Below are 15,205 nucleotides of genomic sequence, written 5' to 3' on the forward strand. Positions count from 1 at the left end.
CTCTCCAGGCCTCAGGCTGGGCAACGGCAGGGCTCACCTTGCTGCTGGCCATCTCCAGGGATCACCACCCTTCTCGCTGTGTCTCCTTTATAGTCCCCTGGCCCCCTGAGGCCAACCCTCTTGTAATTAACAAGTCTTTCTTTCTTTTTTTTTAAAGAGAGAATTTTAATATTTATTTTTTAGTTTTCAGCGGACACATCTTTGTTGGTATGTGGTGCTGAGGATCGAACCCGGGCTGCATGCATGCCAGGCGAGCGCGCTACCACTTGAGCCACATCCCCAGCCCATTAACAAGTCTTTCTGAGCCATTCTCCATCCTCAGCTCTCTGAAAACATTGAAGCTGCAAAACCGATACTTTCCTGGGTTTAAATGGAAATGCAGCAGAACACCTGGCATTTGTTTTGGAAGAGGTGGGGAGACTGTATAGGAAAAAAAGAATAAGAGCCTTTCTGGGGCAGAATTCTTCTTTTCTCTTCTGAAGCTCCTCCTACCCCGCCCACTGGTGGTCCCCTGTGTCCTTTCATGGCCTTGCTTTGATGGCCTTTTGTCTTTGACCTTCAACCAGTTTGATTCCCAGTAATGGTGACTCATCAACCTTGCACCCCCCATAGGGGTCAGTGGGATCACAGAGGGACAAGTCTCAACAAAATGACCTGGAGAATGGGGTGTAGCCTAAAAAGAAAACTTTGATCCCATTTTTTTTTTAAGAATTTTTTTAGTTGTCAATGGGCCTTTATTTTATTTATTTATCTTTATGCAGTGCTGAGAATCAAATACCGTGCCTCATACCCGCTTGGCAAGGGTCTTCCACTGGGCCACACCCCAGCCCCTAATCACATTTTTGAGCTCAGTACACATGAGCTCAATCTCCGATAAGTGACACTGGTGACATCTTATTGTTTAGAGGGTTCTTCAAATCCTCTGAAAGATACTCAGTCACCCAAGGACGATTCTATCATGTTCCCTGGTTGGTACTACATTTGCTATGGTGAAAATATAAGAAGGAATGTAACAAAAAAATACTTTTATCATTATTGTTCCAAATACCCTTGGAGTGTCAAAAATGTCACCAGAATCCAACTATATAAGCAGAATTGTCATTTGTACTTTTCCACAAAAAACCAGTGGGGATTGAACTTAAAATTATGGGACTATTCATATTTAGGTAAGTGCTCCACCCAATTTCTTGATTTGAGCTTATTAAAGTCTTAAAAATTCTTTATTGTGAATAAAAGAATAATTTTCTATTGTGATAGTTAATTTTTTTTATATTTGATCATTAAGAAAAGTCAGAATCTGGATACATTTTTTGTTTTTTTTTTTTTGTGAATCTGGATACATTTGAAGGGACCGTAGATGTGAGAAACCTGGAGCTCGCTCTGGCTGTGGGGGTCTCTTAGGTGCAACTATCCAGCCTCCTCCAGCAGCCAGTCTGGGATTCACAAATTGGACCACCTGCTACTCTTTAGGGAGAGTTGCTGAAAAAATTGGTTAAAGATCAGTTTTTGAATTTTCTTTATCTCCATCCCCTGTACTAAGCTGGATAATGGATTCTTATGAGTTGAATAACATCTTGACCTTGGAGTCATATAAAGTACAGATGAATGGTAAGAGTACTTTTGGTTTTAATCCACCACACACACACACCATTTCCCCCAATAATTCCATAGGCCCGCCAAATACTTTCCTTTCCTCTCTCTACTTTATAGAATGTGCAGAGGAAGATAAAACTGGATTAAAAATACAAAGCCAAGTGTGGCCATGCTGTCTGGGTCAGTGAACTCTCAGGCACCTGTGCAGGGACAGTCTGAACAAATAAGGGCTGTGTGTGGACTGGACCTAATCATCAAGGATTGGAAAAAGCCCCAAGGAGGTGCCTTGTGCATAAAATACCACGTCACCTTAGTTAAGGCGTGGAACATCTCCTCTCCCAGGAGCAGGAGAATTCTGTCCCTGGCCTGATCACTTAAAGTGAAAATTGTTTTTCCAAAGTCTCTGGAATAGGTGCTAATCTGACCGTGCAGGTGTCAATGGAGGTGAGAGGTTTTATGACTGTACTCCTGTGGCTAAAAGAGGTCTTCCTTCATTTCTTGGTTCATTCCATCTGTCACTCATTCATTAGGCAGTGCTAGGCCAGGTGAGCTCTGGAAGCTACAGGAGGTCGCACCCAGGGGGAAAGGACATTAATAAACAACCCAATAAGAGACCACCGACTGCAGATGTAGCTCAGTGAAGGACTTGCCTAGTGTTTTAGGCAGTTTTTTCCTGCTGTGTCTAAAGGACCTGACCAGAACTAGTGCACTGGAAGAAAGGTTTACTTAGGGGCTCACAGGTTCAGAGGTCTCGATCCACAGATAGCAGGCTGCATTCCTCAGGGCTCAGGTAAGGCAGGACATCATGGTGAAGAGTGTGGCAGAGGGAGCCAGTTCACATGAGGATCAGGAAGCAGAGAGAGACTCCACTTGTGAGATACAAATACACACCCCAAAGCCACACCCCCTTTCCCACCTCCTCCAGCCACACCCCACCACTTCAGTTACCACTCAGTAATCCCTACCAGGGGATTAATTCACTGATTGGGTTAAGACTCTTGGAACCCAATCATTTCTCCTGAACCTTCTTGCATCCCCTCACAGTGAACGTTTGGGGGACATCACATCTAAACCATAACACCTAGCATGGGAGAGGCCCTAGGTAACATCTCCCCCATCTAAAAAGAAAGGAACAGTCTCTTCCTCCACACGACAAGCCCCATTCAGATTTTGACCACCCTGCGGAGTGTGGGGAGAAGGAACCCCCAAGTGGTCCCGGTGGAGGAGACGTAAACCCCACCCTTCCCAGCAGATTCCATATCGGCTGTGATCTAGAGTCAAAGAAACCCAGTGTGATCCATGGCAGGCTGTTGCCCCTGAGCTAACCTTTCCTGTCCAGGACTGTGGAGGTGCCAGGAAGGACAGGGAGCTGGCACAGTCCCCTTGTCACAAGGCAGACAGCTGCACTGTGGGCAGACTCTAGCACCTCAGCCCCACCCATGGGGAAACTGGACCCTGGGTGCTCTCCTTCTCTCGCCACTCAGAACATCTCACCTCCTTAGGGTGGCCGTAACGGGGCGGAGACTGAGCAGTGTTGAGAAAGTCCCTCATTTGACGGCCAAGGTAGGAATGCAGGGACCTGGGGAACACCCTCTTCTGCACCCCAGCCACCTGCACTGTTGGCATGCATCCCGCCACGCTGACTCATGGCCAACTCTGCCCTTTCCTTTTCCAGACAGCACGTGGGAGGCAGTGGGCAGCAGGGGTGGTGGCACGAGGGGAAGCTCTTAATGTTTGTGGTGCTGGGGTCCAACCCAGAGCTTCTCACGTGCCAGGAGAGCGCACTAGCCTCGAGCTGCCTCTCCAGTTCATTTCTTTTGAGACAGGGTCTCACTAGGTTGCTCAGGTCGTACTAGGTTTCTAGAATCTATGATTCTCCTGCCTGAGCTTCTAGAGTAGTGAGAATCACAGGCACACGCCATGGCACCCAGCAATCTTATCTTTTGAATCAGAGTGATTTGTAAAAATAACAAATTATTCCCAGAAACCTGTCCTGTGTAATTAGTGACAAATTGCTTGCCATGTCACCGTCACTCATTAGACCTGCAGGGAGCGCAGGGACTGTGTGTGGCTGAGGAAGGCTGGTTTTGCAGACTCGCTTCAGGAGAAGTACTTGGCCTTTTCTGGGTCTCTGTTTGTCCATTCATTTGTTCCTTCCTTCCTTCTTCCCTTCCCTCCTTTTTCAGTACCAGGATTGAACCCAGTACCATTCAATCACTGAGCCACCTTCCCAGTCCACCTTTTTATTTTTTATTTTGAGGCAGAATCTTGCTAAGTTTCTTAGGGCTTTGTAAAGTTGCCAAGGCTATCTTTGAACTTGGGATCCTCCTGCCTCAGCCTCCAGAGCCACTGGGATTACAGGTGTGCACCACCACTCCTGGCTGGGTCTCGGTTGCCTTAATCTGAAAAATGAGATATTTTTTATATTGAAATGCTATGGTGGTATGGAAGAAAAGAACTTTCCTAATCTTCAAGTAAAACAACCATAATTTGAGAGCCTTGCTGCATATTTGGGGTCCTTGATTTGGCTTCAGTTGTGTCTGTCCATCCACCACCCACCTGTCTGTGCATCTTTTCATTATACACTTATATATTCAACAGCACTTACTGAGTGTTCGTTTTGTGCCAGGCACCTCCGATACAGTGTTGGGAAAAGAGAAAGACCCAGTCTTCCCTGAGGGAAATGGTCATTGACCAGGTTGATAGCCACTGAGACTAGCACCAGGTGGGCCTGTGAAAGTAGATCTGACCTGGGAGCCAAGACCAGGGAGGCCACTCCGAGAAGTGAGGATCAGTGCTGAGACCTGGGGAGGAGCAGGAGGGCTCCAGGTCTCGGGCAGATGCAGGGCTGGTGAGCTCCCGGAGATGTAGGCCAGGGAAGGCCAGGGGGCTGCACCAGAGCTGATAGCAAAGCCAAGCCACAGCTTTCCCACAGGGGAGACGGGAGCAGACTCTCACTTCCAAGCCAGTGCTCTGGCTGCAGCCTGGAGAGCAGAACGAAGGGGCCAGAGTGGATGGGAGAAGGGGCAGCACACCTGTCCAGGTAAGAGGCTGGTGTTGGCAGCAAGTATAGAAATGGACTCTGCTCAGGCAGCCCAGAGGCCATGGTCCTGTTTTGAGGAGCGGCTCTTGTCCTCCAGGCCAGTCTTGGACCTCCTTGCAGATTTCTTCACGTGTGCCCGGGAGCATCCCCTCTGCAAGTCTGCTGTGTGACCACAACTGCTTACCAGGGGCTCTGCCTTAATAAGGACATAGTGTGGAGCAATTCTTCACCATAGAGTTTTGCCTCAGTTAGATGGTCTTTTTAAAGTCCAGGGTGCAGGACATTTGTTTTCCACAGCCAGCCAACTCCCCCCCCCTCCCCCAGTGTGTGTTCAGAACTATGTATTTCAGATCTATGTCTTTACCAGGGCAGTGGGGAGGGCCTTCTCTGTCCCCATCATCTGCTCAGCAGCTTCATGAGGGCACTATGGGCAAAGATCTGCATTGGGACGGCACTGGGACTCTCTGGTCCTTGTTCCTTCCCTGACCGTGACCTTGATACTGACACCAAAACTGAAAGACTTCCTTGGAGCTCGCCTGCTGCCCAGCCAGTGAAAAGCACCCCCCTGGATTCTGAGCACAGCCTTGTCCCACAGATTTTGACTCAATCTTGAAGTATAAGAGGTTGTTATGTGAGCTTAATTAATGCAGAGTCCTCAACAGACAGGTTCTTAGAATTTTTCCTGCCCTTAGGCAAATCAGTTCCTGGGGAGTGGCTTTAATCTGGTTTTTAAAATTGCTTCTGATGGGTAATCAAAGAGATTGCTGATGCCCAATTTATGGTAAATAAACCAATGTCTGGGTTACTTTGGGGGGCCACTTAGTTGCCGGGGGTCCTGTACTCTGAGGAAAATTCACTTCTGTTTGCTCTCTGATAAGAACACAAAAGTTTTCAAGATGCCAAAACAGTCACCTTTTTAAAAATATTTTTTAGTTGTAGTTGGACACAGTACCTTTATTTTATTATATGTGGTGCTGAGGATTGAACCCAGGGCTCGCACATGTTAGTGAAGCACTTTTACCGCTGAGCCACAACCCCAGCCCCCACTACAGTCAACTTTTATCATCTTGTCCCAGTTAGTAATGACTTCAGTCAGCCTAAGGGAAACTGTACCCTCCTAAATAGCAGTTGCTGTCAGAGGCATGGGCAAGGAAGTGGCTTTGTTTATTTTATTTTCAGTGGGATGGTCATTCCTGAGATCTTCTGGTACCATCCCCAAAGTCTGGATTACCTCATTCTTATGGTGGATGTGTACTCAGGATAGATGATTCTGCCTTGGATGGGGAAGAAAGGTAATTCTGTTTCCCCTGAGATTTAGGGAGGGGGAGAGATTAGGGAAGAGCAGGGAGAGAGGAAGAGAAAGAAACATGTCCATTTAAAAATTAAATTTCAGTGGTGGAGCAGCAAAGGCCTATCTATATTCAAAGCAGAAAGTGGACCACGGTTACAATAATGGGGACAGGAAGGGGCTGTGCTCCAGGCTCCTGAGCAGACTACATCTATAGTAACCCCCAGCCAGGTGTGGCGGCACGTCAGTAATTCCACCTGGGGGCAGGCGGTGGCTGAAGCCTGAAGGCAAGATCCAGGCCAGCCTGAGCAACTTGGGAAGATCCAGTCTTTTAAAAAAAAAAAAAAAAGAAAAAAAGAAAAAAAAAAGAAAGAGAGTGAGAGAGGAGAGAGAGAGAATTTTTAATATTTATTTCTTAGTTCTCAGCGGACACAACACCTTTGTTGGTATGTGGTGCTGAGGATCGAACCTGGGCCGCACGCATGCCAGGCGAGCCCGCTATCGCCTGAGCCACATCCCCAGCCCGGAAGATCCAGTCTTAAAAAAAATAAATAAAATAAAATAAGCTTGGGGGTTATAATTCAGGGTCAGAATGTGCCAAGATTCCATCCCCACTACTAAGAAAAAGAAAAATAAAATTAAAAAAAAAAAGGAGCACTCCATTAATTTTATAGCCTGCTAAACTGTTTGACCGCAGTTAGTGGCTGGGACACCCTGAAATAAGATGTAAAATGCTTGTTAAAAGGAGGCTCCTGCTGGGCTCGGTGGCGCACACCTCTCAGGCTGAGACTGGAGAATGGCGAGTTCAAAGCCAGCCTCAGCAATGGCGAGGTGCTAAGCAACTCAGTGAGGCCCTGTCTCTAAATAGAATACAAAACAGGGCTGGGGATGTGGCTCAAGCGGTAGCGCACTCACCTGGCATGCGTGCGGCTCAGGTTCGATCCTCGGCACCACATACAAACAAAAATGTTGTGTCCGCCGAAAACAAAAAAATAAATAAATAAATAAATAAATAAAACAGGGCTGGGGATGTGGCTCAGTGGTTAAGTGCCCCTGAGTTCAATCCCTAGTACAAATAAAGAAAAAAAAAAAAGAGGCTCTGCCAGGAGGGAATTGCAAAGGTGAGCCCAGAGCCCTGTCATTCTGGCCCCTCCTCAGCCTGGGGCTTTCCAGGAGGCCTGGCGGATGGGCTTTACCCAAGTCCCAGGGTGGTTTTGTTTTGCATATGCTGGCAGCACTGGGCCAGGGCTCTCCATTGACTGGGCCATCTTGGTGACCTCTGAGCATCCTTGGGGCTTGGATATCTCACCTTTGGAGCTTTCTCTTTGCCCTTGTCAACCCTGCTTTGGAGTCAGAAAAATCGGGTGGAGACCAGAGCCAGGTCCCCCGGTTCTCAGGCATCAGTCTTGTGTCCTTACGCAGGCACGGGTGTTAGCATAGTCACCATGGTGACTGCCATGGTGATCATGGGCACACACCTTCTGGAAGAATGTTGAATGATGGCACGTTTGGAGGTGACGGGCCTGGCTGAGAGGCTGGATTGGGGCCAGGTAAAGAGCCTCCTGCCCTCCTTGAAAGTTCTTATTCTTGGTGGCAGGGAGTAGGAAGATGCCCGAGTTGAAAGCCAAGCTCAACCTCTCTGTTCCCCAGTGTTCTCATCTGCAAATGGCAGCAGTGCTGCCCACCCCACCCAGCTGTCAGCACGGTTTAATGAGCTGATCCTTGCCAAGCACTGATGTGATTTCATTCATTATTGTTTCCTCAATTTTTTATTTTGGAAAATTTGAAATCTCCAAAACGTTGAAAGGATAGGACAATAAATGTCCATATGCCTCTGTTTTATTAGTCTGCTTGGGCTGTCATCACAAAACACCACAATCTGGGTGACTTTAACAGTCAGGGTCCCAGCAGGGCTGGATTCTGGAGAGGGCTCTGCCAGCTAGGGAGGCGCTTCCCGACTCACACAGCCTTCCCTCTGTGCCCAGCACTTCCAGTGTCTTCCGTCTTATAAGGACACCCTTCTCATTGGATTAGGTCCCCAACTCTAGGACCTAGTTTAATTTTTGCCTCCTAAAGCCCTGTCACATTGCAGTCACGTTGGGGACTAGGATGTCAACATGTGGGTATTGAGGGACAAAAGAACATATTTTTACATTTTAATAGGATCGTACTTCTCCCTCCCTTTCTGTGCCTCCCTCACATATGAATGCACGTGTGCTGTCTTGCACGGAAACCTGGAATTTGGGCAGTGAACACAGAGAGTAGACTTCTTCCTCTGGCCTTGTCCAGAACACTGCAGGTCCAGGTGTGTGTGAATGTGCGTGTGTGTAACAGATGGTTACAAAAAGATTCCACGCCGTTCCTTCACTATTTTCCTCATGAAAACTTGAAGGAAAAGGATAATGGCTATAGAAACACTATTAGTTATGCATTGAGCAATTTCTCCTGAAACCAGAAAATATTTAATCATAGCAAGTGTATAGAGTCACAGCTATGTACAAATAATAAAAATTATACCCCTAAGAGACTGTACAGGAAAAAAAAAATAGAAAGGAAAAAATCCCTAGACCACTGAAAGTGCCAAGCACATTGGATATTTTTTCCTGTTTTCCAAATTTCATATTGTGTATATGTTATTTATAAAATAATTATTTTAAAATTATTATTATTTTTATAATTACTTGTGATTGAACCCAGGGCGCTTAACCACTGAACATATCCCCAGCCCTATTTTGTATTTTATTTAGAGATAGGGTCTCACTGAGTTGCTTAGGGCCTTGCTAAGTTGCCAAAACTGGCTTTGAACTCAAGATCCTCCTGCCTCAGCCTCCCGAGCTGCTGGGATTACAGGCATGTGCCACTGTAGGCGGCCTTAAAATTATTAATGATTATTTTTAAAATAATATTTTTACTTCAAACTATATGGGATTGGGCAACAATCAAGCAGAGCATGTGACGAGTTCTTTTATGATAGCGATAGTCGGCTATCTACAGCAGCTCCTTGACTCTGAACCGGTTCCTCTGAGTTTCTTGCGTGTTTTGTTTTGCTTTTTCTATGCATTGCCCGGATAAGTGTGTTCAAGTCAGGACAGATAGGGGTATGAAGGTATTTCAGATTCCAAGCGATACATGTTGGTTGGGTACAGAAATTCCATGCTAAACAGAAATGACTTTGGGGTTGTGTGTCTCTTACCACCTGTCAAATGGTGGAGAATCAAGTTAACTGTGTTCAAGAATAGCTCTCCATTTCAAAGCCTGGCCTGGCCAACTTGGGCTTTTTTCCTGAACATCAAAGGATTCCCAGAAGCACTCAAGACCTTCTTATAGTCTACAGGGAACTGGTTCAAACCCCCATTTTAGGTCCTTCTGGGTGTCCGGTGTTTTAGATTATTATGAATGAGTCTCCATCTTTCCCTGTTTGCTGCTGACCAGCACAGAAGCCCCCAGCGGAATGTCTGACTTGGAGAAAGGGAGGGGCTGGAGGGCTTCCCAGGGGGAGCAGCCTGCTGCACGGGGGCCCATACGTTTGTGGTGGAGGCTGCTGGTGGCCTGGGGTGGGGGCGGGTTGGTGTGACCTGCTGTGATGTGGCTCTGTCCGTGGCACCCTTGAGAACCAATGAAACATTGAGTGTTTTCACTGTTGGCAGCGCTGGGCTCGGCAGCCCCCCCTCCACTTCGGAGAGTGCTGCCAGCCGGGATCCGACCTTCCTGTCCCCAGAGGTGACGGAGCCAAGGAAGACCCCACAGGAAGCCAGGGGGCCGGGAGGTTCTTCACTGCCTGGCCTACCGCCGCCCTGGGAGCAGGAGTGGCCCAGGACCTCCATGCCCTTCACCGAGTGCCCCCCAGAGGCTTGCTTGGCAAGCCCCACAGCCACACCAGAAACGTCCCCAAGTGCCCAGGGAGATGTCATGGCGGCATTTACCCCTGAGGGGGACAGCTCTACTCATCACAGCGGAATTGCCATCGTCCCCAGTACCAGATGTGACGAGGAACTGAGGGAAGAGGCACAGGACTCCTCTTCCTCTGGCCACATCGGCCAGTTGACGGGAATCCTGCCAGCACAGCCTGCAGGGCCGAGGAAGGAGCTGCCGTGTGCAGAGGGGGCCCACTCTGGTGGCTTCGAGGCCCAAGAGAAAGAGGCTGCAGGCTCCCCTGCCGAGTCAGGGAAAGAACCAGCTTCTGTACAAGTGGCCACCAAGGCCCCAGCTGCTGTCCAGCTGGGCAAGGAGAACTCAGATGGCCTGGAGGAGTGGCCCCCAGTACCTGAGACCAGGGAACCACAATATCCAGCCGCAGGAAGCTCGGCCAGAGGAACAGGCCCAGTGGAGGTGACGCCTCCGCATTCAGCCGGTAGCTTGGAAATCCTCGGGGCCTGCGACCTGCCTCCCAGCAACTTAGGCACCGCCTATGAAGCTGAGGCAAATTCTGCCTCCCTGGAAAGCTGCTGGCAGCAAATGGGACCACCCCTGCCACACACACAGCTGCCCAGGGACCCGCACAGTCCTGCTCTGGCTGCAGCAATCAGCAGTTCCTGCAAGAAGCCTCCGGACACCAGTGACGCTCAGGGTCACTCACAGTTAGGGACAGAAAGGGCTGAACCCCATCAAGTCATCGGTATGGCCGCAGGTGGCCAGCCAGCTGGGGGTTTGCTGGTGAATGCCCAGCCCTCTCCACTCCCTCCGACTGAGGAAACGTGTCCAGCTTCAAGCCCCATTGCACATACAGATGCTCAGATCCCTGTTGCCGAAGGAGGATCCAGCCGGTTGGCCAGGGAGACGATTTCCCAGGCGGAGAAACCAGTTTCTGCAGAAGCAGCCAAAGAGCTGGTGAATACAGGGTTGGGAGGATTGGAGGAGGGGGCATCAGATCTTGAAAGACAGAGAGAACACCCAAAAGGGAGTGCTGGGGAATTTCCTGTCCCCTCACCTCAGGAGAGAGCAGAGTCCGGGAACGGGGAGCAAAGCCAGGGGGTCGCACTAGGGATGCCGCTGCCCCCTCCTCCTCCTGGGACTTCAAGTGAAAGTATTGGAAGGTCAGAGGGGCCGAAGGATGGAGCCAAGGACCTCGAGGATGATGAGGGTCCTGCTGTGGCTACAGATGAGATCAGATCAGCTGGAGACAACCCCAGGAGCCAGGATGCCACCCCAGAGCCACCTGGTGGTACAGATCCTGGAAACCTGAGGGCAGAGGAGTCTCAGGCTCTTGGTGGCAAGCCCAATACTGAGGGGGACAAAGATGAGGTTTCGAAACAAAGTGGCAACAAACAAAGCAGAATCCTTCCCAGCTTAGACTCAGCACAGCCACCCAGGAAGAACAGTGCTGGACACATAGACAGTCCTAACCCTCAGTCAATGCAGGTAGCGTGGCAGGCGACGGCTGGTGCCAGTGCGACCACTGCAGCCACCTCACTGCTCCTCCCTGAGGAGAAGCCGGCCCTGCCCCCAGCAGCAGATGAAACTGAGGATGTTGTTCCGGGGTTGCAGTCCAGATGCCCTGATACCCTTCAGGACACGTGGGGATTGGGAAGAATGGAGTCTCTTCCTGCTTTAGAATCAGAGAAATCAGATTTCCTGTCGACTCCTGCTGCAGAGGTTGTATCCAAAGCCCAAGAGGTAGAGAACACATTGGAAAAAAAGACAGCAGGCCACCTGTCCCCACAGAGGCCCCGCAGCTGTGATGGGGAGAACTTGTTGACATCCCCAGGCCAATCCTCTGGGCCAGGGCACAATATAGATGGACAGGAAGTTCATGCTGATGTGCCAAACACTCCCTGTGAGGAGACCCCAGCAGTGGATATGATGCTCAGTCTGAAGCAAGATTTTCAGGGAAACCCGTCCCGCCCAGAGGACAGTGGGACAAGAGAAGCTGCATCCAAGAGGCCCCCACTATCTTCTGAGAACGGCCTCCTGCCATCACAGTCAGACACGGGGGCACCCATCATTGATAAGCTCAGGGAGATGACTCAACCTCCTGTAAATGGGAAAGAGGCTTATCCAAGCAACCCAGGTGTGAAGAACCAGGGTGCAGGTCCTTCCCCAGTCGACGTACCCATGGAGCCTCGGGAGGACGTGTGCTTGTCCAGTTATGAAGGACAGGAGCAGGCATCTGGATCAGAACTTCAAAGTGTGCTTCCCAAAGACAGTCTGTGTGATGCTCCAAGTTTGGTTCTAGAGAGTTCTCCATCGGAAGAGTCAGAATTGCCAACTCCAACAGGACAGAAGTTGCCTGCATTAGGGGAGAATGGGCAAGAGGGAGCAGGCAGCCATGGCCATCTTTCAGGGGTCTTGCTTAACTCAGGAGACACTTTAGAAGACTCTTCTGTTGCAGGGAGCTTGGGCGGGGAGGGAAGCTGCTGTGCTGGGCAGGGGCCAAACAAGTCCCAACAGGAGCTGGGTGATGCTGTGGAAGCAGGCAGCCTGCGTGAAGGGGCATGTTGCTGGGACGCGGGGGTAGCTGACTCACAGCCCCCACCCTCGAGCCTGTGCAAGGCAGAGATGGCAAGTAGAGACACAGTGGGGGCCCCGCCTCATCCACCTGACTCAGTGGCCCTCCTGGATACAGCTCATGGTCTGGCAGCCCCAGCACTGGCCAGACCCAGAGTCACACCCACCCAGGATGCTCCAGAGAGACAGACATGTGATCAAGCCCAGGAAGAGAGGCAGCAACCAGGGCCAGCCCTACAGCAAGAAATGGAGTGCCCTGCCACCTCAGCCACCACAGTTACAGAGACCCATAAGCTTCTTGAGAAGTTCCCGCTGGCTGGGGAGCAGGGTGGTGAAGGAGAGGCTGCTGCAGCTGGTGAGAGTGCCGGTGAAGGAGACCCAGGGATGCAGCAAACTCCAGAGGAGCCACAAACCGCTCCAGGTGACACCTTTGCTCAGACTGAGCACTGCCCCACCTCCAGGAAAGGACCTTCTACCTCCGTCCCTGGTGAGTCCTGCGAGACTGAGCAGCTCATGCCCAGCTGCCAGGATGCCTTGCCACGGGCTGGAGAGCTAGATGGGATGCCCAGAGGCACAGAGGGCATTTCTGCACATCAGGCTGGCCCTGACCCAGAGAGGCCCCTGCCGGCTGGGAAAGACACTGCTCCTGACACCCCTTACCTGCATATCAATGGAGCCGCCAGGAAAGGAGCAGAAGACAGTGGTCTGAGAGCTGTTTCCTCGGAGGGCCCCACAGCTCCCAGTGAAAGTCCCTGTCCCATGGAGGAGCCCCTGCTGGAAAAGGCTGCCTCCGTGAAGCTCCCGGCCAGCCTCCTCTTGCAACCAGGAGCTGCAGGTGGGGAGGGCTCTGCTGTGCCTGCCAGCTCTGGAAGCCCCCAAGCTGGAACCACTGAGGAACCTGTGGACTCCATGCCCTACCTGGACAGGATGCCTCTTCTGGCCAAGAGTAAGCAGATGACGGAGGAGGACAAAGTGGCCACAGCTCCAGAAGCCAGGCCCTGTGAGATTCCAGCCTGCTCTGGCAGCGAGGACAGCATGGTGGGTGATGCAGCAAGACAGACAGAGGGCAGCAGGGACAGGGTGCTAGAGACGCCTCCAGATCTAAGGAGAGGTGCACCAGGTGGTACGGAAGCAAGCTCCAAGCAGCCTAGCCCCATTGTAGGGCTCCATGACTTCAGGGAGCACATCACCAGAATCTTTGAGCAATCGGTGCTTGGAGCCCTGACTGCTGACCAGCCCCAGAATGCACCAAGTGAAAAGGCAGGAGCTGGGAGGAATATGGTGGGCAAGGACCTCACCACGCTACCAAGCCCAGAGAAGCTTCTAGATGGAACTCAAGGAATGGCTGCTACCACTCTCCCTGCACCTCCTGCTGGACTCTGGGTGGAGAAGAAGCCAGAGTTGCCTGTGGAGGCTAAGATTTCCCATCTGGTTTCCCAGGATACAGCTCCAGACAAGCTGCCAGGTGAGTCAGATGCCAGTGTTGAGGAGGAGGTGACTGGTGTACCACTCGTAGCAAGGAGAAGCGAGAGGCCAGACCTGGGAGCCGAGGTTCACTCACAGCGGGCGAGGGGTGGGCAGGAACTAGCGTCAGGCCTTTCCTCACCAGTGGCTGCTCAGGGGACATCTTTAGAGAGAGCTGCTGACTTCCAGGTGGCTCCCCAGAGCCTTGGAGAAGAGGCCACCGTTCAAGGTGACAGAATTCTTTCTAGAAAACAGTGCCAGGGAACACTGGTCTCTGACAGTCACCCTAGAGAAGATGGTACCCAGGACTTGGCTCACGCGGTGGGTGCAGGTGATGTGCCAGAATCTACCTGTGCTCTAGAATCCTCTCCTCCCGGTGGGGATGTTTTAATTGAGCCCGAGGCTAATAGTGACCTGCTTGGGGGTGAAAGGAAGCCTGAAGCTGATGCCAGCATCCTGGAAATGCAAAACGCCCCTGGCCACCTGAGCATCCCTGAACCACTGGCTAGAGAAGTGCTGGACACTCCCTGGGAGCCCAGCGAGAAGGCAGGAGCTGCTGGGGAAGTGAAGGGTGACATCACGTTGAGCACAGCCGAGGCATGGGCACACACATCTGGTGACCTGCCAGAAACAGGTACTGCAAGGATGATCGCCGGCGTAGCTCATGACTCAGTGCTGCCAGGGAGCTGTCAGGCGATGGAGGACACAGCTGCCCTGCGAGGGGACAGCCCAAGTGGGCACCAGCCGGCCAAGGAGCAGCTGGGACCTGAGCTCCCTACTCCAGCTGGGAATGGGGAGGTGCGTGTTTCACCCCCAGCGCCTGATGACACTGGAGACTCAAAGCTGCAACACCTGGCTCCGGAAGAGCAACACGCTGACAGGTACTTCAATTAAATTCTTGTGGGTTCAGCTTCAAGGGTGAAACTCAGCCTGATTTTTAAAAAGTCAACCCAATAGATGGGTGGTTTTCCCAAAGACTAAGTTTTACATATCTAATGGCTGATATACCCACTTGCCCTCTCTGGATGTGCTGAGATTCTGCAATATGTGAGCAATGGTTGGAGGAGTGAGGACTGTCTGTTTTACATGCCTCGCTTCTTTTCTATTGTTCTTTAATTCCTCTAACTTAAACCACTGCAAAAGCGTCATGCGTTCACTGGCTGGCAGTGCTTGGGTGGGTGTGGGTTGAAATCAGTTGTACGTTTTTCTGGAGATGCAGATCTATCTGCTTTTGAGTCTAGATATGTTTAGAGGGGGCTTAGATGATTTGGAAGCATTTCTAAGCTATTAGTTGTATGACCTTTGTTTCCCTCACACCCCACCCTGCCTGGAGGATTTTGGTGTAGTAGCCACTTAAAGCTTTCATTGGGAAA

General features: G+C 50.9%; 1 protein-coding gene across 28 annotated transcripts in view; it reads left to right on the forward strand.

Annotated features, from left to right (window-relative positions):
- TACC2 (transforming acidic coiled-coil containing protein 2) overlaps positions 1-15,205 on the forward strand; it is a 197,624-nt gene that overhangs the window by 51,216 nt on the left and 131,203 nt on the right. For all 28 annotated transcript variants that reach the window (XM_081268755.1, XM_081268758.1, XM_081268760.1 and 25 more), the window contains one exon: positions 9,572-14,713. In XM_081268755.1, coding sequence (XP_081124881.1) covers positions 9,572-14,713 — 5,142 coding nt within the window. The remainder of the gene's footprint in view (positions 1-9,571; positions 14,714-15,205) is intronic.

The sequence above is a fragment of the Spermophilus citellus genome (genome assembly GCF_964194105.1).
Source record: "Spermophilus citellus genome assembly, chromosome: 15".
Classification (NCBI taxonomy): domain Eukaryota; kingdom Metazoa; phylum Chordata; class Mammalia; order Rodentia; family Sciuridae; genus Spermophilus; species Spermophilus citellus.